The sequence below is a fragment of the Zootoca vivipara genome, chromosome 10 (genome assembly GCF_963506605.1).
Source record: "Zootoca vivipara chromosome 10, rZooViv1.1, whole genome shotgun sequence".
NCBI lineage: Eukaryota > Metazoa > Chordata > Lepidosauria > Squamata > Lacertidae > Zootoca > Zootoca vivipara.
Genome location: NC_083285.1, coordinates 59851672 through 59874942, shown reverse-complemented (window position 1 = coordinate 59874942; position 23271 = coordinate 59851672). Strand labels below are relative to the sequence as shown.

Sequence of the window (23271 nt, the reverse complement as noted above, 5' to 3'; positions counted from 1 at the left end):
AATTGGGGTGGGACCACGTACACCACTTTCAGCTCATTGGAGAAAGAAAGGTGGTTTATAAATGCAATAAATAAATAAATCTGGAGCAAGGGGCCATCGCAATGCATACACCTGGAGCGGTTTCTCTGGGTCATCTAAATCTGTGCAGACCCTGGAGCAGTACTTGCACCCACCCAGTAATGGGCTGGATACAGAACAATAAACTGAGGCGGAATCCCAACAAGCTGTGTCTCACACACCAGGGAGTGACCTCAGGAACTAGGAGCCCAGCCTTAGGAGATACAAATCTCCCATGAAAGTATTAGCACAGCACAAACCGCAGTAAACACAGAGAAACAGGGTAAGCCCAGACTTGATCCTGAGACGAAGGTGGGCAGCAGTCCAAAATCAATATCGCAAGGAATTCAGTGACAAGGGAGGTATTAGCTTCAAGTGGAGGGCTGTGTTTTTCTCAACACATGAGGAGGCTCAAGAGAACCTCATGCACTCTGCCCTCCCAGGCCACACCCGAAAAACAGCTGCAGGTAATGAAAGAGCCTCTGGGGTTGATTACTCTCAAGTAGACATCTCTCACACAAATCGCATGCCGACTCCATGTCTCTTCAGCGTGGGGGTTTGGGGGCCTTCTCAAGGACTGTGGCCTGGCTCTACCTCCACCTCTGAGGGTGTCAAGAATTCTTCAACAGGAGCACCCATCCAGGAGATACTCGGGAGGCCTCCTCAAGACCCTTGCCCTTGGAGGACTCCAGACCAGTGCTAGGCGTGGTGGTGATCATGCCGACAAATAATATTAATGATATTAAGTTAATACCCCTGAGCTACAGCCCTTCCGCAAAATTCTTGGGAGTGGGAACAGCTGTGTTCTCTAAAGTGGTGTGAATAAAATATACCTAGGGACATAGGCAGCTGTCACATCATCGGTCCCTGTACCTCCTGGACCCCCAAGGGTCATCTAGTCCAACCCCTGGCAATGCAGGAATCTCAGTATTGTCTTACACTGACTTGCAGCAGCTCTTCAGGGGTTTCAGACAGGGCCTTATCTGCCCTGCTGGGGATTGAACAGCGGACCTTCTATATGCCAAGCAGATGTTCTGCCACTCAGCCGCTGCCCTTCGATTCCCGTATTACATGGGGTTGGGCTAGATGACCGCTGGGGTCCCTTCCAACTTTACGATTCGACGATTCCATTCGCTCCACCTTGCTTCAAGGTCCTCGACAGGCATCTCGCAAGTCATAATTGGGTCATCCAGGCAGCGTGTTAAAACACGCTGGAGAGAAGGTTGTGCCTTGTTTCTGCTTCAAATATAATTCAATAAGGTCATATGCAAGCTTCGTCTTACAAGCCACAATTGATTCATGTGAGCAACAAGGCATGCTTGCATCTCTCCTGAAACCACATGATCTCTGGCTTGCAATGTACTCTAGCAGCGTGATATGCTCCCAAAACTCTAGGCGTGAGTCTTTCTGCAATAACTTCTGCATACTTAAATTTTGTTTGCTCGTTTTTCTGCTCTGGCCTCCGGCCAGGGTGAGGAGTACACCTGTTCGCCGTGGATTGCATGAGACGATCACCTGTCTGTGTAGAGGGAACAGTTCCACCTTCTCTTCCACCTGATGCCCCAAACCTCAGGGCTGAATAACTTCCAGGATCCCACCCCTCCTTCCCCGCTTTCTATTCTCCTTTCCCTTTTCAAAAAGGAAAGGAAATGTTGAAAACATGTGGTTTCTTTGGAATAGCTCGCCTTGCTAACTTTGCAGGCAATTTGCCAGCTTAGCAGCCATGCGATAATCTGCAGTTCATTTAAGCAAGCAGCAGCAACAACAACAGAAAATGGCTTTGCTTGCGTTGGTGGTTATAGGGGAATTTGGGAAGCGCGGGAAGCCAGCCGTGTTGCAACACAGTGGGCTGGTCTCCACCTTTTAAAGGAGGCTGGTCCCTGACAGTGACGTTGAGCTCTCTCCTCCTTGCTCCAGAAGTAACAAGGAACATTGCTTGACTGACCAGGGGTCCAAGTAAGTTCTCTCTGTCTGCTTCTGCCCAGCTCTTTCTGTTGCTTCCATTTAATGCTCTGACACTTTGAGGACTGTGTTCTCGAGCAAATGCACGGTGACCTCTTGACGGAGCTTCGCTTTAAATGGACAGGGGACTGTTGTTCTTTTCATCCCACAAAAGCCTCTTTTTTTAGCACGCTCATGAATTGTGACTTGTTCAGGCCTCTCGGCCACTGTTTGCTGTCTTATTTTTAAATGCCTATTTTTGTGTTACTTGCTCAGTAGGGCTTTAACTCAGTGGCAGAACCCTTGCCTTGCATGGAGAAAGGTCCCAGGTTGAGCTCTCAGAGACCCTCTGCCAGTCAGTGCAAGCAATATAGAGCTGGGTGTTCTCTGTATAAGGGATGTTCCCCGTGTTCCTTGGAGGGAAAGACCTGTAGCTCAGTGAGAGAGCATGCAGGAGATCCCAGATTCAATCCCCGACACCTTCAGCTATCACTCTGAATGTCCCCTGCTGGAAACCCTGGAGAGATGCTGCCAGTCAGTGTGGACAATACTGAGTGAGGTGGACCAATGGTCTGAGTCAGGATAAGGCAGTTTCCTATGTTATGAATATTGATGCAAAATAGAACTGCCCCAGCTTTCAGTCTGTTCAATTCAAAATGTAGGTGCTTATCTTTGAACCTGAAACCCAGAGACCTGCCATTAGGGCTGTGTTGGGGAATTGCAATTCTGTGGATTGAAATGCACAAATCCGCAGATCCTGGAAGGAATCGTTCTTCAGGTTTTGCACTTGTTTGCACTTTCCGATACAGTTCTTGGTGGGAGAGCATGCACACAAAAAGTGAGAAAAATAAATAGGCAACGTTTTAAAGAAAAGGAGAAAAATGGGCTGAGTTCTGTTGGCCAATCCCCTTTAAATCATGCAGGATTATTCATTGACTGCTAATGTCCAGATTCAGGGGTGGAATGAGCCTGGAGAACCTGGTTGTTGGGGCACTGGCATGATCAGGTAAGGACTTTGGGGCAGATGTCCAGAGTCCAGCGCAATGAGTAGGAAGGCCACCAAATTAATTGGTTCTGGTTTACCACTTTTTGGAGTAAGTTAAAAAAAACAAACACATTACCATATAAGTCAGGGGCATGAAACCATGCAGTCCAAAGGTTAGAATCATAAAGTGAAGGGGGAAGGGGAGAGAGAGAGGAGAGAAAGAGAGTCAAAAGTGGTTGAACCAGGCATCTCCTAGGGCTAGGCAGATGTAGGGCAAAGCAGGTTTTTTTATTTATTTATTTCTTATTTATTTATTTAATGAGATTTATATCACGCCTGATTGTAAAACCAACCAACCAACCAACCAACCTCAAAGCAGTTTACAAAAAAGAATAGAACAATATTATTAATTGAAACAATTAGAACATTCAAAACCAGCAATAAACTAAAAACACATCAGGATTGTAAATATCCATATAGGCTTGTTGAAACCAAAAAGTTTTTAGCAGGCATCCAAAAAAAAAAAAAAGCGAAGGCTCCTGCCTGATATCAATTGGCAGTGAGTTCCAAAGTGCTGCTAAGGTAAAAGATGGGTTTCTTATAAGCACAAAGTGACTTTTGAACTCCTGTCCCTTCCCAGGGATTTTGTGCAGTGGTGTCCATTGGGAGGGTGGAAGACCAACAGCAGGTGGAGCCAGAGCCAAGGAGAAGTGAAGCCAACTGTCCCCCATCCTCCTCGCCTGCTGAGTTCTGCAGGAGGCAATCTTAGAAGTTGACAGGCAGGATCCCATCCCTGGACTTGCTGAAAGTAAGAAGGCAGGCAGCAGTTGGTGGGGCAGAACCTTGTTCACCCACGTAGTCCAGCCTCCATGCAATGATTTCCTCACCATTGGCAATGGCGGAAGAGATATTCACTATTGCCAGCTCCTGGGTTGCTTTGGTTTCCTTCTTGATTTGAAGGCAGGTTTAGCGGAAGATATAGGTACTTTATAGAATTGTAGAGTTGGGAGGGACCCCAAGGGTCAACAAGTCCAACCCCCTGCAGTGCAGGAATCTTTTGCCCAACATGGGACTCGAACCCATGGCCCTGAGCTTAAGAGTCCCGTGCTCTACCAGCTATCTGCTTAATTTCTTTCTCTGCATCTAAGGTCTAATGCTACATTTGGCCCTTGCAACTCAGAAACCATGGGTTGAGTTACCTAAATGCATCACCATTTGTAAGGCACTCACATGATGATTTGATTGAACAGTATACAAATCTTGCTTGTGTTTGGGTATCGCTTGCCGGCTTCCCACAGGCAATTGGTTTGCTATTGTGAAAACAGGATGCTGGACTAGATTGGACCACTGGCCTGATCCAGCAGGGGTGTTCTTATGTGCTTACACTAAATAAGAATAAGGAATTATTATTATTATTATTATTATTATTATTATTATTATTATTATTATTGACAGGGGGAAGCAAGCAGCAATGGGAACTCTCACTTCATTTAGAGAGAAAAAATAGAAACTGCTTAATTGATCGAATGAACCAACTTCTAAGTGGTTGACACAAACCAATTATTAATAATGCACAAATGCACAAATAATACACAAATATTTAAAACAAGCTTAAAGAGCTAAATTATAACACTTTCCTTTGTGCCCTCTTATGGGAACCCCAGAGGCATTTGGCTGGTCATTGTTGGAAACTGGATTAGAAGGGCATTTTGTCTCATTTAGCTGCAATTTTATAAGTGCAAGAGGTCCCCCCCCCCTTGTTTTCCCCCCTCCACACCATTCATGATATTAATAGAGATTTTTACAACTTGACAATTGGGCGAAGAGGAAGAATGACTTACAAGGCATGTTGGAGAATTCTGAAGAAAACGGGAAAGGGAAGTGGAAATTCTTGATGTTGGCTTCTTTGTTCTATGACCAGAGCAGAAACCAGTGCAGGGAATATGAACAGTGTTTTCTGTGGTGTTGCTTTTAGTCTGCAAATGGTACAGAGTTGATTGTGTTCCCCAACCCGACCCCAGATCTGCATTGTGCTTCCTTTGCATTGTGTTGAAAGGGGTGCAATAACATAAAGACAATGTAACTTGCACAAATCGAGCCATTTTGCCACAGTGGACAGCGAGATTAAGAATGCAGGGTTTTGGCCTAAGACGAACTGCAGTGGAATGGAAACAGTGCTGCATGCAACGAGTACATGGTGGAATGGAAACAAAGCCTTCTTACATGCCTGCTTAGGAGGCTACATGCAAGTCCTAGCAATGGTCATTTGGGTGATCCCATTCACACATGCAAGCTATTTCGCAATGCAGTGGCTAACCTGCATGTGCAAAGCTAGTCTTGGCTTAGGCAGAAAAACATTTGTTTTGATCCAGCAAAGCCTTTGAGGCTGTAGTATACATGTGTGAGCACAGGCCCACCTAGCTGTTGGCTGCAATGGCTTTCACACCCCCTACTTAATCCCACTTGCACAAATGCTCTGCTTGTGCATGAAAGTGTAGACAGGTTTTAGGATCTGAAGCAGTGACTTGCCCCAGGCAGCTTGTAAGAATTGGCTTCTTAGAGTACACCGAGGGTAGCCCTCCAGATTCTGCTGGAGACCTCAACTCCCATCACTCCCAGCCAACATGGCCAGGGGTGATGGGAACTGGAGTCCAGCTGTCAAGGGGACACCCTACAGAGAGCCGCCCCATGTCATCCTGACAAGCTCTTCACCCAGCGTCAGTACGAGCAGCGAGTCAGGAGAAATGAATGAGGAAGTGAGCAGGGAGGAGAGAGGGCTCTGCCAGGTATCGGAGCCCCAGCGCTGCTATGAGAGAGGGCCAGGGGAGGAGGAGTCTGGAGAGATGTCGGACATAGGGCCGCCAGAAAGGAAGCCGTTCCCTCCGACGCCTGAATTGAGGCATGCGCCCACCTGTAGGGCCAGGGGGCAGTGCTTTTATGCTGGGCGTGAACCCGGAAGAAGCCATTGCGGGGTTCTGACACGGACTAGGCAGTCATGTTTGCTGATATCTTTGCACTGTAAATAATATGCACAAGAAAACTCTGAAAGGCAAGACGGAGTGGAGCGTCTTTACTCAAGAGTAGCTGCAGACAGCTCTGACACCAGCAATATCTGGAGGGGCCCACATTGGCTACCTCTGGATTAGACCATCAGTCCCACTCCGCTGACTGGCAGTGGCCCTTCAAGATTTCAGGAGGGGTCTCTTCTCTCCCTCCCCCTGGAGATGCCACGGAGTGAACTGGGGACATTTTGCATGCAAAGCACGTCCTCTGCCTCTAAAAGAGATACCTAGATATTTGCATCTAGGACTGTAAGGTACATTGCATCTGAATGAGGAGGTTCTACTGAGCAAGACGTTTTGCTGCCACTGGGCTGGAAGCTGAATGTTTCTGGCAAGAGGAGGACATTTTCCACCACACCTGAAGCAAAATGCTAGTTTGTGGGGGACAGGGAGGGACAGACCAACCACGTGGCATTCACACCTCTGTTTTCCTACAGAGGAACAACTTGGGGTGGGGGCACTCAGGAAGAACAGCTAGGGGGGCTGTCAGCCATGCTCCTCAGCATCTTCTGCTTAAGGCAGGTTGCTTCACTTTGGCTAACGGTAGGGGAGGCCCTGGTTATCATGATCTATCCCACCCGGGGCTGATCTAATCACTCCCAGTCCCAGCCCCACGGAGTTATAAACCAGTCGTTCTGCAAATCGCCCTTCTGAGTTGCTGCAAGGGTCAGGGCACTTCGCACATGGGGCTGTTACGGGAATGACTGTGGGTGTTCCCTGGTGAGAGCAGGGAGGTCCCGGGGTGGGGAGAGCTAACCTTTCCCTCCTTTTTAGTCTGAGCTTCATTTGGGAGCGAGAGCAGCAGAAGCGAGAGCAATACAACTCCCTATAAATACATACTTGGCATAATTAGTAGGTAGAAGTGGTTCTCTCTGGAATTTCTGTATTTCAGGTCTGTGTTATTCCCCACATGTTTTCTGCTTTGGTTTCTATTTACGTTTAAAGAGATACTTATTTAATTGTATTCTGGGGGACTTTAACATGCAGGTTCTTTTGCTTGTGCTTTGTGTATTTATTTGTGATTTTCTTTTTAGGGTGTTGCAAATCCTCTGAGATTTTCTGTGCTAAATGGAGCAGATTCCTAAATAAAGAATTCTGCTCTTTTTTTTTTAAAAGAAAAACACCATCCAAGTCATATAAGATCTTCTGTCGGTTGTTACCATTTGTTAGATGTTGTGTTTTTAGTTGTGATAATATTTTATTTGCTTTTGAAATGTTTAGAGTTTGTTTTGTTTCTTAAAAAATACTGAGTTCCTTTGGGAGGAAGGGCTGGACAAAATTCTAACGAAACAGAAGTGTTGAAGAGTTCTGTGAAGCATCTGAACCTTGCCAATTTTTAATTTTTTTTATCTTGAGCAGAATTTGGGTGCATTCCTCTGGTGAAATGCAGTGACAATTGTGCTGTCAAGCCATTCAAAGAAGGGGAGGAATGAATTGAAGCGCGAAGAAAAGGAGGGCTGGTCAAAACGTTTAAAAATTAAAAAATTATAAGAGGTCAGATTCCCTGGTTGGTTAATCATCTGCAGAAGATAAAGGGACCCAAAGTGTGTTTGCTCTGCATTGCAACTGAAGTTTGTTTAGAGATCTTCAGCATGGCTTGCTTAAAAGGTTAAAACTCTTGCATGCAAAATGCTGACGTGGCTGATGTTTGAGGGCACAGAACTGTGAAGTCAGGCCTTTTTTTGGCTGCAAGTGGAATTTTAAATAGGTTTTTTTTTTTAGAGATCTACTTGGCAACAGGAACTGGTCAAAATAAACCCCAGCTCCAGAGCTGAAATTGACAGGCAGCACAAGCTCTAAAAAGAACAGTTGGTAGCTTGGGAACTTGCTGCCGTGGGATGTTTTAGTGGCAATTTTTAATTTGACTTTTAGCTATTGGTATGAGTTGTCGTTTTTTAAATATAATACATCATACCTCCGGTTACAAATGGGATCTGTTCCGAAGGCCTGGCCATATCCTGAAAATTTCGTAACCAGAGGCGCCCTTCTGTACACGCGTGAGGTGCAATTGAGCGCTTCTGTGCACATGCGCGGTGTGCAGAGAGCTTCTGCCCATGCATGTGCAGCGAAACCCGGAAGTATACACTTCTGGGTTTGCCGCGTTCGCAACCTGAGGATTACATTACCCGAAGGTCCACTGTACATTGGCAGCATGTACTGCTTCTGTTACTTGGACATCAACAGAGCCATACTGTACCGTTAAAATAATTACTATACCACAAAGTTATCCAGAGTTGCTGTTTTATCTCAGGAGGGAAACTTGGTGAGAGAGAGCAATCAAAACAAATTTAGTTGGAATTAAGGGTGACAAACAATTCTCCCCTTTCCATAAAATTTTATGGAAGCTTTTTCATAATACAATACAGTGGTACCTCGGTCGGTTTTCGAACGTAATCCATTCTGGAAGACGGTTCAACTTCCGCAACGTTCGAAAACCAAGGCGCAAAGAGCTTTCTGCAAATTGAATTGAGAAAATTGAGAAACACTCAGCGGAAGCCGTTCGACTTCCGGGGTGCCTTTGAAAATGGAAGCATTTACTTCTGAGTTTTCGGTGTTCGAAAACCAAAACGTTCGACTTCTGAGATGTTTGAAAACTGAGGTACCACTGTACTAATTTAAATAAAAACAAAAAGGAAAGAGAAAAGAGAAAAAAGAAAAGAAAATGCAAAGAAAATTCAAAGTGTTGGTGCTGACCTTTAAAGCCCTAAATGGCCTCGGTCCAGTATCCCTGAAGGAGCGTCTCCACCTCCATCGTTCTGCCCGGACACTGAGGTCGAGCACCGAGGGCCTTCTGGCGGTTTCCTCATTGCGAGAAGCCAAGTTGCAGAGAACTAGACAGAGGGCCTTCTCGGTAGTGGCACCCGCCCTGCGGAACGCCCTCCCATCAGATGTCAAAGAGAAAAACAACTACCAGACTTTTAGAAGACATCTGAAGGCAGCCCTGTTTAGGGAGGCTTTTAATGTTTAATAGATCACTGTGTTTTGTTTTTCTGTTCGAAGCCGCCCAGAGTGGCTGGAGAGGCCCAGCCAGATGGGTGGGGTATAAATAAATAAATAAATAAATAAATAAATAAATAAATAAATAATAAACTCTTGTCTCACACAGAAAGGGGTGGAGCCTCACAGCTTTCACTTGGGAGCTTCCCTTCTCCCGGTTTCCCAACCTGGAAGATCTTCCCCTTCCTTGCATCTCACAAAGGGTCCTAAGGGTGACAGACAATTAAATTGAGCAATCAATAACATGATTCCTTTTCTGCCAGGGATTCTCCTGGGGTCCGCTTGCCAGTAGTGAGCAGGGCTTGAGCAAGCAGCGAACAGGTCTGCAATCAAAAAGCAAGCAATTGCAAAAACAGACAATGGGTACAGCTTTTACCTGTGTCCAGTAAGCTACATTCCAGTCACCGAAAAGTTGCTGCACATCTCTGTGTTCTCTATCCAGGCAAGCATAAACCTGGCACTACCAGGACCTCTGACAGAGGCAGCCTGTTGATGTGACATTGCTCTGTGTAAACAGCTGAGGGGGCTCAGATCCAAATCTCCCATTTTGCATCCTAAACTGAAGCCATGCTGAAGGTTGGGACTCAGTCCAATACATGAAGAGCTATCATTAAGGAAATGACGTAGATGTTTTTCCTATCCCCCCCCCCCAGACAGAAAGGTCTGTGTTCTCAAGCTAGAAGATCGGCATCATGGATGGAAAAATGGTTCTGCAGCAAACTAAAGACAGCCCCCCATTCTTGGACAAAAGCCATGGGTCGCACCTGGTGAAGAGAGCATGTCTTCCTGTTTCAAAGCTAAAGGTAAAAACCTCCCTTTCTCTGCAATAAATGGCAAAAAATCCCAGATGGTTCAAAAGCATGGTCCCTAGCCTTGTCCCCATCGATTTTCCTTCCACATATTAAATTGTAAGCTCCTTGAGGCCAGAGACTTGTCTGTTTTTATCACTGTAACGTTCAGTGGTTGAGATGTTATATTATCTAGAGACAATAGCTCCTTTGTCAACTCACGTTTTCCTTTGTGTTCACCCCAGATATTCCTCGGGGCACTGTCGTTTTCCTTCTTCTCCAAAGCATTTACAGGAAGCTACATGAAGAGTGTGATGACTCAGATTGAGAGGAGATTTGAAATCCCATCGTTTGTGGTCGGACTGATCGATGGAAGCTTTGAGATAGGTATACCCATTCCCATAGCTGCCAAGTTTTCCCTTTTCTCGCGAGGAAGCCTATTCAGCATAAAGGAAAATCCCTTTTAAAAAGGGATAACTTGGCAGTTATGCCCATTCCCCCCCCCCAAGGAGGTAACCTACCATAGTTTCACAGTGGAAAGGCCTTCTGCCTCTCCCTGTGTCCCCCCCCCCCCGGGAATTCATCACATCTCTTTTCATGATGTAGGAAACTTATTGGTGCTGATCTTGGTGAGTTACCTGGGGCCGAAAGTTCACCGTCCAAAGGTGATTGCGGTTGGGTGCCTCATCATGTCCCTGGGATCGTTTGTGTCAATTGTGCCTCACTTCATAATGGGCCGGTAAGTACAGCATCAACCTTACCAGCACCCCCAGTGAGATAGATGCCTTTCATCAGGGAGGGTGGTCCATGGGCCAAGACAGATGAGCATCAAAAAGAGGACCAGAGTGTTGTGAATGCTTTGTAGAGGGAAGGACTATAGTTAAGCAGCAGATCAATCCTGATGGGGGGAAAATGTGCCTGGGTGCTGGTGGTAACTCCTCCTCCATGTACTCTGGCTTGCGGGAGAGGGCATCCGCCCTGACATTCTGCTCTCCCGGGATGTAGTGTATGGAGAAGTTGAAGTTCGAGAAGAACTCTGCCCACCGTATCTGCCGCTGGTTGAGCACCCTGGCAGTTCTCCAGAACTCCAGGTTCTTGTGGTCTGTGCACACCTGGATGGGGTGCTTGGCGCCCACCAGGAAGTGTCTCCAGTGCTGGAACGCAGCGTGGATCGCCAGAAGTTCCCGATCAAACACTGTGTAGTTTCGCTCTGGCTGAGTCAATTTCCTGGAGAAGAAGGCACAGGGTCTCCACTCTCGGTTGGCGTCCAGTTGCAACAAAATGGCGCCCACAGCTTTATCAGAAGCATCTGTCTCCACGCGTAGGGGCGCGTCCTGAACCACGTGGAACAGGTTCTGGTCTGAGGCGAACACCCTCTTGAGGCTTTCGAACGCTGCTTGCGCCTCTGGTGTCCACCTGAACTTCTGCTTGCCTCTCAGGCAGTCAGTGATGGGAGCCGTAACGCGAGAGAAGTTCTTGATGAACTTCCTGTAGAAGTTGGCGAAGCCTAGTAGGCGTTGGGCATCTTTGCGCGTCCTGGGGCTGTGCCAGTCCAGGATGGCCTGCACCTTGTCCTTGTCCATCGCCAGCCCCTTGTCTGACAGCTTGTAGCCCAGGAAGTCCACCTCCTTGGTGTGAAACTTGCACTTCTCCAGCTTCACATACAGGTGGTTCTCCTTCAGGCGCTGCAACACCTCCCTGACATCTTTCACGTGCTGCACTGGGTCGTTGGAGTAAATAAGGATGTCATCCAGGAAGACCAAGCATTTCCTGAAGAGGAGGGACCCCAGGACGTGGTGCATGAAGGCCTGGAAGCATGCTGAGCCCCCTTGCAACCCGAAGGGCATCACCAGATATTCAAAAGAGCCCAGAGGCGTGAACATCGTGGTTTTCCATTCATCGCCTTCCCGGATCCTGATCAAGTTGTACGCCCCCCTCAGGTCTAGCTTGGTGAAAATCTTGCCCCTGCGTGCCGCTGTCAGGAGATCATCCACTCTGGGCATGGGGAAAGCCACTGGCTCTGTCACCGAATTCAGCCGTCTAAAATCCACCACCAGACGGCGCTGTTGCGTGTCTTTCTTGTCCACCCAGAAGACCGGGCTGCCCCCTGCTGCCTTGCTTTCTCTGATGAACCCCCGCTTGAGGTTCTTGTCGATGAAAGCGCGCAGATCCTCCAGTTCCTGATCTGACATGGCGTACAGCTTGGCTGGGGGTATAGTTGCCCCTGGCACCAGGTTGATCTGGCAGTCAAAAGGCCTGTGTGGGGGTAGGTGGTCGGACTCCGCTTCGCTGAAGACCTCCTGCAGGTCCCAGTACGGCTTGGGTATTGCCTCACCCCCCTTGACGTGCATGGTGGCCACCGTGGCTATCGGAGGCCCCTCCCCTGGTTGGTGCTGCATGCAATGTTCCAGGCAAAAGTCCGATCCAAAAGTGATGCATCTCTGGTGCCAACTTATGGAGGGGTCATGGCGCGCCAGCCAGCTCATGCCCAAAACGATGGGGGGGTCTGAGATGGTGGTGACGTTGAATGCCAGTGTCTCTGAGTGCCTTCCAACCGTCATTCTCATGGGGGGGGTTTGATGCGTGATGGCCCCTCCCAGCAGCTCTCTGCCGTCAATGGTTGCCACGTGCAGAGGAAAATCCAGCTGCAGAAGCTGGATCTGGTGCTCTTCTGCAAAGTTTCTCGAGAAGAAGTTCACTGACGCCCCACTGTCAATTAGGGCGAGGACTGTCAGGGGATAGCCATTTGGAAGCGTGAGCGTCACTTCTAGAACCACTCCTGCTCTGGGAGGGGTGGGCTGGCTCTGCTCCTCTCTGTGCGGGTGGGTGGGCTGGGGCTGTTGTCTGCTGACTGTGCCTGGCTGCCGCCCCTTGTCTCCTGCAGCCAGGCTTTCCCGTTTCCCTGCTGTGGTGCTGCGTCAGTGGGGGAGGGCACAACCGTTCCCGCCTTTCCTTGCCACTCCCTGCGATGTGGGCAGTCTCTGACGAGATGCTGGGGGGAGTTGCAGAGAAAGCAATTCCCACCCCTTCCCTCCTTGCGTCTTGGCGCCGCTGGGGTTTGAAAAGCCCGCGCGCGCGCGCTATCAATCTGCATGGGTTCCTGGTCCTGACTGGCCCCAGGCGTGGCTTGAAAGGGTTGTTGGGGGAGTGGCTTCTCCTGCGACCGTGGGAACCAAGCCCGCTTTGCGCGCGTTGCTTGCTTGTCGCTCCACCGGGATTCCTGTCTCACCCCCACCGCCAGAGCCGCTTTGCTCAGCTGATCCATATTACTGGGCTTTGGACCTCTCGAGAGCTCATCCTTCACCTCCTCATGCAACCCCAAGTAGAACGCCGCTTGCATTGGGGGGGGACTCAAGTTCCCACCCCAATCTGTGCACCAGCATGGTGAATTTCGCCCAATACGCGCGAACTGTCATATTTCCTTGGCGTAAATTATGAAGTTCCTCCTTAGTCTGATCCATATGACTATCGGACGAATACATCGTTTTCAAACCTTCTAGAAATAGTTTGACATTCTTCATGCAAGGATTCCTTGTTGCAATTAACGGTCTTAGCCACTCCCTGGCTGCCCCGGTAAGGTGCTCCACAATAAACGCTACCCTGTGCTCATCATCAGGGAACTCATCGTGGTGCAGCTCAAGAGCATACACAATCTCAGTCTCAAAGCCCTGAAATTCCCTCGGGTCTCCATTGAACTTGCTTACTAGGGTCCCGGCTCTCCTTCCTGGCAGCACTTGGACTTGGGGTGCCCCTCCCGCCTTGTTTTTCTCTGCATCCAGCTTGTTTTGGAGGTCTACCGCCACCGCCCTTAATTGCTGCTCTTTTTCCTGAAGCGCTCTCACCTGTTCCGCAAGTTGTAGCCGGTCGTCCTGGACCTTCTTAGTCTCCTCTTTAGCTGCCTTCAATTCCCCCTGCGCCTGCAGCGACAGCTGCTGCAGTTCTTGCTGGGCTTGCTCCGCGATCTGCCGCCATTTCTCCGCCTCTGACACGCTCATCCCGGCAACTCCAAAGTAGCCCAAAAAGGATTAGGAGGTTGCTGTCACAGTGGCCGGAGTGGACTACTTCAGAGTAACGACGCTACGCAGCTCTGCATTTTATTCTTTTATTGGTGCTGCGTATTTACAGTGCTCAAGTCATTGCTATTTACACGGAGTGATGTTGTCAGTCGGTTTCAGAACCTCCTAATGGCTTTTGGCGCGTCTTTCTCCAACACAAAAGCTTTGGCAGACCCATCCTCTTTCCCCTCCTCTTTCTGCGTAATTCCGGAGTTGGGGGGATGGGTCTCCCGCCCTTATTCGCCCCTTCCTGTCCCACCTGGGACCCTGGCTCCTCTACCTTGCCTGAGCCTCGGACACGACTTCCTGCTTCCCCACTGGAATCGGAACTCTCTCTGCTTCCCCCTGTGCTCGGGGATTGGCTTGAACTTAGGAGGGGAGGGACTTCGCGATATCCCCTGTCCCTCACAGTGTCAATTGTGCCTCACTTCATAATGGGCCGGTAAGTACAGCATCAACCTTACCAGCACCCCCAGTGAGATAGATGCCTTTCATCAGGGAGGGTGGTCCATGGGCCAAGACAGATGAGCATCAAAAAGAGGACCAGAGTGTTGTGAATGCTTTGTAGAGGGAAGGACTATAGTTAAGCAGCAGATCAATCCTCAGCATCTCAAAGTTGGACTGAGTGGAGTGAACCATATCTGAAGCCTCAGAGAGTTTCTGCTGGGCAGCGTAGACATTTGTTTTGGCCCTGTGTTGTTGGCAAGAGATGCCACTTCATTGGAGCTCTGCTAGAGAAGTTTGGGCATACCAAATATCAAGCATAGCCAGTGGGCATGACAGCATTTGGGCTGTGGCCAAGAAGCCTTGGTTGGGAGGTCATGGGTATATGACCCATAGTCTGGTTGCGATGGCACCGCTCCCACGAGGGGAGCAGGACAAAAATCAGTAAATAACTAAGTTTTCCTAAGTTTTGGGGAAAGAGCAGTGCATCATTCTTATGACATTGCACCATTTGCCATGAAGCAACCATCAATTGTCTCATTGTCTCACAAAGCAGCTGCCAATAGGGTCGTAGTAGAGCATCTGCTTTGCATGCAGAAGATCCCATGTACAATTTTCAGCGGCATTTCCAGGTCGGGCTGGGGAAAACACCCTGCCTGCAACCCTGGAGAGTTGCTGCCAGTCAGTGTGGACAATGCTGAGCTAGATAGATACAATGCTTTAATTCAATATACCGGCAAGTTAGCTCCCTATGCTCCTATGTACCACTCAGAATTAAAGGATTTTGATAGTATCATCATCATTATCATCATTGTTATTATTAGCAAATATTTTAAAACCGTCTACATTTCCATCACATGACATTTGTTTCTTCCTTCTTCTTTTTAAAGTTACAATTACAAGAGCATTGCGGTTTCTGTGACCAATTCTTCTGCCAGTGTGTCGGCTTGCACAGCAGCCATTCCTCCCCACCATGCAATAGACGACTTGGAACGTTTTCAAAATGCGAGTGCTCTTGGTAAGCAAAACTTTGGTGGCTCCCGAGGTGGGCTGTGTCCCAGTTTCTTGGCGTGCACATGAAGAGATGCAGGACATGCCTGTAATTTAATCATGCAGACTTGACCTTATGCCACCTACACCTCTTTATGTAGTACTGTGATTTTCCAGGCTGAAGAATTCATATTCTCTCGCAACAGCCCTCTAATATCAGCCCCTCTTGTAGCCATGTTCCTGATAAGAGAACTACCTTTGTATGAAATGATGGTCGCATCTGCACCATTCATTCAAGCCAAACACCCCCCAACCCCCCAAAATCAAGGGAACTGTAGTTTATCCCCCCAAGAGCTACAATTACCAGCACCCTTAACAAACTACAGTTCTCTGAATTCTTTGGGGTGTATGTGTGTTTTGAATGTGCTTTTAAATGTATTGCTGAACGCACATTGATCTCTGAGCAGCAAGAGACTTCAGCGGTTTCTGTGCTTACCCAGGTGAAGGCCAATGGAACTGCTGGTGTCTTTGGGATATATGGCTTTATTTGCACACATATACAACCCGAACATAGGATGGAGGGGCTCACAGTATTCACACTCCAACTGTTCTTGCTTTCTCATTTGGTTAGCCCCAAGCCTCTACTTTGGGTCTCCAGCTTCCAGCACCAGCCAAAACTTACACAGCTCCTCTTGGCCTATTGTTCTCCATCATAGGATGACATGGCTTGAGCCAGGTGAGGTGAGAAAAGCCTCACCCATTTGTCTCTATGGCAACATGCCTTTGGACATGTAAACTATGGTACTTAACTGGACAGCTATGACCATTCCCTTAGCAAAGGAACTAGATGGACCTGTTTACCAGGTTCCCTCTTATACATCCTACCTGCACAGGATACAGGATTGGAGCTTTGGAAGGGACTGCCGGGTATCATCCAGACCATGTGACTGACAGTTACAAGAGATCTATGTCCTCTACGGCTGCTACAGTTGCTGCTGCAGGTGCAGCATCTCACTCCTCTTCAATATCACATGCCAGACCAATGCTTTCAGTTTTCAGTGTCCAGGTTTGGCTGGCGCTGAACATCTGTAGCTGAAAAATCTGTTTCCCATCATCATTCTCTTTAACTGAGAACTCCGCTGGTCGAGTGTCCACAGAGCAGTGCACTTTGCAAGCTCACTTTTTCTATCAGCAAACTTGGATGGCTGAGAGCCGGCGGGATTTAAGCCAGAACCAGGTCACTGGGGAACAAGTAGACTTATGGGGAACTCCAAGGATTACAGGAATATAAAAAACCGAAATAAAAAGTCGGGAAACAGATCGGGAAACAAAAGCTAAAGGCTCAATGAATCATAGAATCATAGAGTTGGAAGAGACCACAAGGGCCATCCAGTCCAACCCCCTGCCGAGCAGGAAACACCATCAAAGCATTCTTGACATATGCCTGTCAAGCCTCTGCTTAAAAACCTCCAAAGAAGGAGACTCCACCACACTCCTTGGTAGCAAATTCCACTGCCGAACAGCTCTTACTGTCAGGAAGTTCTTCCTAATGTTTAGGTGGAATCTTCTTTCTTGAAGTTTGAATCCATTGTTCCGTGTCCGCTTCTCTGGAGCAGCAGAAAACAACCTTTCTCCCTCCTCTATATGACATCCTTTTATATATTTGAACACGGCTATCATATCACCCCTTAACCTTCTCTTCTCCAGGCTAAACATACCCAGCTCCCTAAGCTGTTCCTCATCAGTGCTCATGAAATAGTGATAGTACAAGCAGCTTTTCTTCTTTATCTTTCTGACTTTGTTTTTGTAGTTGTTCTTGCTGCTGTCCCAGCTGTTGGCCACTAAGCAGAAGCATGCAAATGGGTGGGTGGGGCTAGAGGCAAAAGAGGGCAGAACAGCAAATGCTCATTGTACCTCTGTACAGTAGGCTAGTTTCTAAAACACACACCAACACACACCTGTATCCTCCAGCCAGGCAAGCAAGAAGCATGATCAGAGCTCAAGGACACATTCCACACAGGCAAAAACACCCATGGATGGTGCAAGGCAGACAGTGATGGGATATTGCCTGGGGAGAGTCACCTGGAGGGCCACATTTGACACGCAAGGCAGACATTTCCCATTCCTGCCATTAAAAAAGGTGTATGCAATCTATACCTGCTGCCTTGAGAGACATCTTCAGGAGAAGAAAAGGCTAAGGAGCTAACCCTACGCCATGGGTCGGCAACCTAAGGCCCATGGGCCAGAAGTGGCCCACAGAGGCCATATAACCGGCCCACAAGGCACCCCCAAACCGAGCTGCCTGCTCGGCAAGTCCCCACATGCTGTGCTAAACCAGTGCAGCGTGGTGCGGGGACTCTGTTCCACAGCTCCGGAAATCACTTCTGTGCATGCCCAGATGCCGAAAATCATGATTTTTTTTGCATCTGGGCATGCACAGAAGTAATTTCCGGCGCCGCAGACACGTGTTTTCCGGTGTTGTGCTGCGCTGGTCCGGCCCATGGAGGATCTCTGCTGGAGTGATCCAGCCCATGTCCAGTAAGCCTTACCGACCCCTGCCCTACGCAAATCCGAAGTCCTTAAGCTGGTTGGATGGTGCCTTTTATGCCTCCTTCTGGCAACTCCTGCAGCCAAGCTGGTACCAAATATATTGCTCTGCTTTCCTTTGGACCACATCAGTGAGGCTGAGAGGGGAGTCTTGTCAACTGGGCAGCCCAGGACCTCCATACACACTGCCCAGGCTTGCGCCCTGGGGAGGTCACTTTAGTGATCCTAAGGCAGCAAAAACAACATGGGAGGCAGCAGTTATGAGTTATTGGTCTCTGCAGCCACAGCAGACGCTGTGATCCATGGACTTTCCTTCCTTGGATGTTTTTACGCAGAGGTTGGGTGGCTATTTGCCATGGGTGCTTTAGCTGAGATTCCTGCACTGCAGAGGGTTGGGCTAGATGACCTTTGGGTCATCTCATTCCAGGTCTACAATTCTATGATTCCGTGAGACAGGTGCTCTAGATCTCATTGGTGAAATGGCACGGCAGTGGGAGTGGTGGTGGAATCTACCCACCTTTTGTTCTGTGCCGCCTCCACAGTTTGCATCTCTGCCCCCCTGACCCTTTGAAGCTGCCGATTGCCCTGCAAGGGAAAACAAATGGGGAACAGCAGATTCGTTCACCAGGTTGTGTGCCTTCCTTTGCCCGCAGGCTGTGAAAAATCAACAAACTCCTACCTGTGGCTGTTTGTCCTTGCTGGGAATATTCTTCGTGGAATCGGTGAAGCACCCGTGATGCCCCTGGGGCTGTCTTACATCGATGATTTTGCCACGGAACAAAACTCGGCCTTTTACATAGGTAAAATAAGTGAGGCGATCCCATCCCGTTAAAGATCAGAACTGGGTTGAAAAGCAGCCTTCTGGTCTGCATTGTCTTACCAACTCTTGAATGTTTATTTGTTGCTTTACAATATCTTAAGACTGTTTATGTGCTGGTTTGAAATATTTGTGCCTTCTCAGTCACAAGGCAGCTTAAGAATGCATATAAACCACCGAGGCAAACTGACAGATTAAAAAAGTGAGCAAAATTCGAGTGGAGAGGAAAGGGCATCGTATTCCTCCTCCCTGCCTCATTTACAGGTTTTGATCAAAGAAGGCATTTTGTCAGGTTTTGGAAAAATAAAATTGGGGGAACTATCATTGGGTAGCAGTGGAGAGCCTCACAGTGGCCTGCAACTGCTAGCTGCCATCCTTTCTATCCCAGAATGACACATGGCTTCTCCCAAAGAAGTAGTGATTCCCAACACATTGGAAAGATTGCTTCCCTAAAAAAATATAAAAAATCCAGGGAAGAGTAATGTATGGTGTGGATTTGACCCGAGTCATGGCATAGCATTGCTCCAAGGTGGCGTACCTGGGATTGGAGCGAGATGATGGTTTCTAGTGGAGACTACCATTCTTCTTCCCCAGAACCCCAGTTGGGGAAAAAACACTCCCCGTCCCCAAAACACAACAATACCTGTGTAATTTGATGGAGATTCACTCCACCTATTCAAGGTCTCAACACAGCATTCCCCAAAGACTTGTGGCTGCATTCCCACTCTCACTTCCCTGGAAGAATTGATCCACTGAACTTCTAGGGCTTCTTTCAGATGAGACATATATAGGATTGCATTCTGGGTCTTTGTTCAGGTTGAGATTGTGTTCTGGTAGGGTGGAGAGGGGCCCTGGCAGGTTGCTGTGGTTCCCCACCCTGTTCTTCTGCAATGCAGACAGCAGATGACCCAGACTTTTGCCCAGCTTTCCACCTTGGCAGAGAGTAGCATGCCCAAAGATCGCCTCTTCTCTTCATAGATAATCTTCTTCGGCATGCATTGTAAATAAGTCACTGTGCTGCCATGTGATCTTTTACAGGAATAGTGAGAGCGTTGGGAATGTTTGGCCCCTCAGCTGGCTTTCTGCTTGGATCCTACTGTGCTAATCTGTGGGTTGACATTGGACTGGTAGATACTGGTAAGGAACAAACACCCATAATCGTATCCAGTGTTTCTTCTCTGTTAATGTTGACTGTCCTGTCCAGCAAGTGCTAAGTGCCAATTGTCCTCTTCTGCTGTGGCTTGGTAGCAATTGTCAGTCCAGACCCATGACAATCCTCAGTAGGTCCTTCTGGAGCCATGAGCTCTGGAAAATATTGTCTCAGCAAAGGACCATGGCCATCAGAAGACTGAAGAAGGTGGGCAAGGCTTTGGGTTCCAGTGACTTCATCCCATGCAGAAAGGGCCTGTTATGAACTCACAAAATTAAGGTTCTCAGAGAGCTTCTCCACCTGCGGAACCAAAATGTGGATTTGCACCTCTTTTCTCTTATTAATGTGGGGGGATGTAATCACAGGACGACCTTCCGCATTCCAGTGTTATCCCAGGTCTTCCTGGGAATGTGGGCTTTTCCTATCCTAGGAAGATCCTCAATGGCCAAGATTGAAAAGCCCTGCATTTAAAGGGTGGAAGTTCCAGGACAACACTGGGGTGTGTAGGATGTCTTGTGGATGTCCTTACAATAGTGGAGAGACAGGACGGTGCAGTTCCACATTTTGCTGTGGTGTGGACAAGCCCAGCATCCAGCCAGCTCTATTTCATCAGAGGAAAGCTGTGTATTATCATCCATAGACACTTCCTAGAAGATTTACTATTGCACACAAATAAATTTCAGGCTTCCTGCCCAGACTCCCTGTTAAACTAAACTAAACTCCCATTTGTGGTTTTAAGTACATTCTCCTACTTCTCTCCAGTTGCCGGATATTATCCTCTTAACCCTTCTCTTAACCCATCTCCTAAATTCCTCAGCTCCTGCAGTGTTACCTCCACTTAGGCCAGGAAAGTCCGTTTTGGGGGCCTAATCCCTTGGGGTCAAATTCCCCCAAAAGCTCAAAAACTTCAACCCTAAAAAAAATCTCAACAACTTTGGTCGGCCCTCATGCATGTTTTCTTCATCAAATCCGGCCCTCTCTGAAAAAGGTTTGGGCACCCCTGACTTAGGCTGTCTCTCGGGCCCCATCTGCCCCATGCATTTGAAGCAATATCATAGCACTTTTCCCAGCAAAATCCCAGCTTCCCCTAAAGAATCCTGGGAGCTGTAGTTTGTTTATGGTGCTGAGACCTTCATTCCCCTCACATAGCTACAATTCCTAGGGTGGTTTAACAGTCAATCCCTTTTCCCAGTGAGGCACTGAAATAATATTTCAGAATATCAGTTGGTATGGATCACAGCTGGAAGGGTGCTATTGCATTTGTGCCTGAGACATCGGGTGGGACACTGTGAGAACAGGGTGCTAGACTCAATACGCCCTTGGTCTGATCCAGCAGGATTCTTCTGAAGTTCTTAGAATATGCCTGAGAAATCACCGGTTTCCATGACTGAGCTGTGATTGCAGTTTAGATCTTTTAGGTCCACATCTAACTTTTTATCAGCTGGACCATACAGTGGAGAGGTGAAAGGTCAAACTGGGAGCCAACTGAGAACTGTAGTGATGAATAAGCACAGGAGAGCAAAAGATGTAGATCGTCTTTTTTTTGTTTTAAGAGGTTGAATGTTCAGTCTCTGTCCTTTTCTCCCAGATACATTGACAATAAATTCTAAGGATGTGCGTTGGGTTGGCGCCTGGTGGCTTGGAATACTGTTATGTGGAGCCATCAGCTTTGTGGCCTCCTTCCCTTTCTGGTTCCTGCCTTACTCTTTGCCAAAACAAGGAGAAGAAAGGATAATTAAGAAGTCGGGTGATGTTTACGGAAACTCCAAGGATAGCTGTGGCAAAATGGAATCTCCAAAACCACCACGGCTGAAGATCTCCAAAGCAACGAAAGGTTGACTGCTGAATCTTCTCCTTCTCCTCCTCCTCTGACTCTCCTTCACTAGTTAATGTTGAGCTTCCTAAGAGCAATTGGCTCGGTGGGTGGCCCACTTTTGCAATGTGCTCATCTCCTTAAACAAAATAGAACAGGACTAGGGAAACTTGATTCTCCAGATGTTTCTGGACTCCAGCTCCCATCAACTCCCACAGCATGGCCAGTGCTCAGAGATGATGGGATTTGTAGACCAGAAACATCTGGAGGGGCACACTCTCCCCACCACCCCTGCAATAAAGAGAGCACAATGTCCTCATTCTGGGGCGATTGCAATCTAAAGTTTAAACATGCACCCCAAATATTATTGGAAGGTTACGATCCCTTTTATTAACAGCTGGCATTCACCCACCTTACTACCCCTACTATTTTGAAAACAGCAGCGCCTGTACAATTTGCAACTAGATCTGAAGTTACGAATCCGAACACACACACACACACACACACAAATCTAGGCAATGTAAATTAGGCTCAGCAGTTGACAGAATCAGTAATGGCTTTTGTTCCCGAGGGTGACGATAGAGATGATCATAAGCCTTTCCTCTGCGAATACACTTGCCGATGTTTATTTTAGATATGGATATATTATATTTCCTTTCCAGATTTCTTCCCCACTTTGAAGAAGCTACTTGGAAACACCATCTTCCTGGTCTATTTACTCCTCATTGTCCTTCTCTACAATTCTGTTGTTGGCATGATAACATATGAGCCAAAGTTTATGGAACAGCAATTTAGCATACCTGTTTCAAACGCCATCTTTTATATTGGTACGTAAACCTCCTCTCTTTGTTGTTGCGTTTCTGGCTTGCTGGTGTGTGTGTGTGTATGTCAATGTCCCATTTTCTTTTTATAGGTGTGTTGCTTTTACCTGCTACAATTGTGGGACTGTTCCTCGGAGGTTTTATCATCAAGAAGTTCAAGATGCAAGTGACAACTATGGCAAAGTTTGCCTGTGTCACCTTTCTGATTACCTTCCTACTTAATCTGCTTTACTTTGCATTCAACTGCAATGACCTCCAGGTAGCTGGCTTGAACATCAATTACTCTGGGTAAGTTGCCTTATTCATTTTGGGGACTGCGGGGCGGGAGATTCCATATCACACTGACTCAGACCGTTGGTGCATTTTATGTTGTGAACTGCCCTGTGATCTTCAGATGAAGGGTGATATAGAAATTTAACAAAGAATAATGATCTAACTGAGTACCGTCCACTGGGGATGTCTCCTCATGCCTGCTCACCTGCTGTCTACTTGTTGCTCATCTGTTCATCTACGGGCTCCTGAGTTCGCATTTAATGGTGAATCTACCTGGCTGGAACTTACCCAAACGTACACAAGAACTGACATGCAGCCATCATAGTGCCACTCTAAATTTTACAGTGCATTTCTTCACCCAAGCAAAATGTACAAGAATGCCTATAATAGGGTGAAATGTGAAGAGGAGTAGTAGTAGGAGGAGGAGGAGTAGGAGTAGTTTGGATTTGATATCCCACTTTATCACTACCCTAAGGAGTCTCAAAGCAGCTAACAATCTCCTTTTCCTTCCTCCCCCACAACAAACACTCT

The 23271-nt window shown here is 47.7% G+C and overlaps 1 protein-coding gene across 5 annotated transcripts in view; it reads left to right on the top strand.

Moving 5' to 3' along the window:
- The first annotated feature begins 1550 nt into the window (after positions 1-1550).
- LOC118091072 (solute carrier organic anion transporter family member 1C1-like) overlaps positions 1551-23271 on the top strand; it is a 34857-nt gene continuing 13136 nt past the window's right edge. The window contains exons 1-10 of one of the 5 annotated variants that reach the window (XM_060279158.1): positions 1551-2013; positions 9719-9845; positions 10076-10217; positions 10437-10569; positions 15220-15347; positions 18520-18666; positions 19722-19820; positions 21422-21667; positions 22309-22473; positions 22560-22755. In XM_060279158.1, the coding sequence (XP_060135141.1) occupies positions 9735-9845; positions 10076-10217; positions 10437-10569; positions 15220-15347; positions 18520-18666; positions 19722-19820; positions 21422-21667; positions 22309-22473; positions 22560-22755 (1367 nt within the window). In that variant the 5' untranslated portion in view covers positions 1551-2013; positions 9719-9734. The other 4 variants (XM_060279156.1, XM_060279157.1, XM_060279155.1 and 1 more) reach the window with 4 other exon arrangements.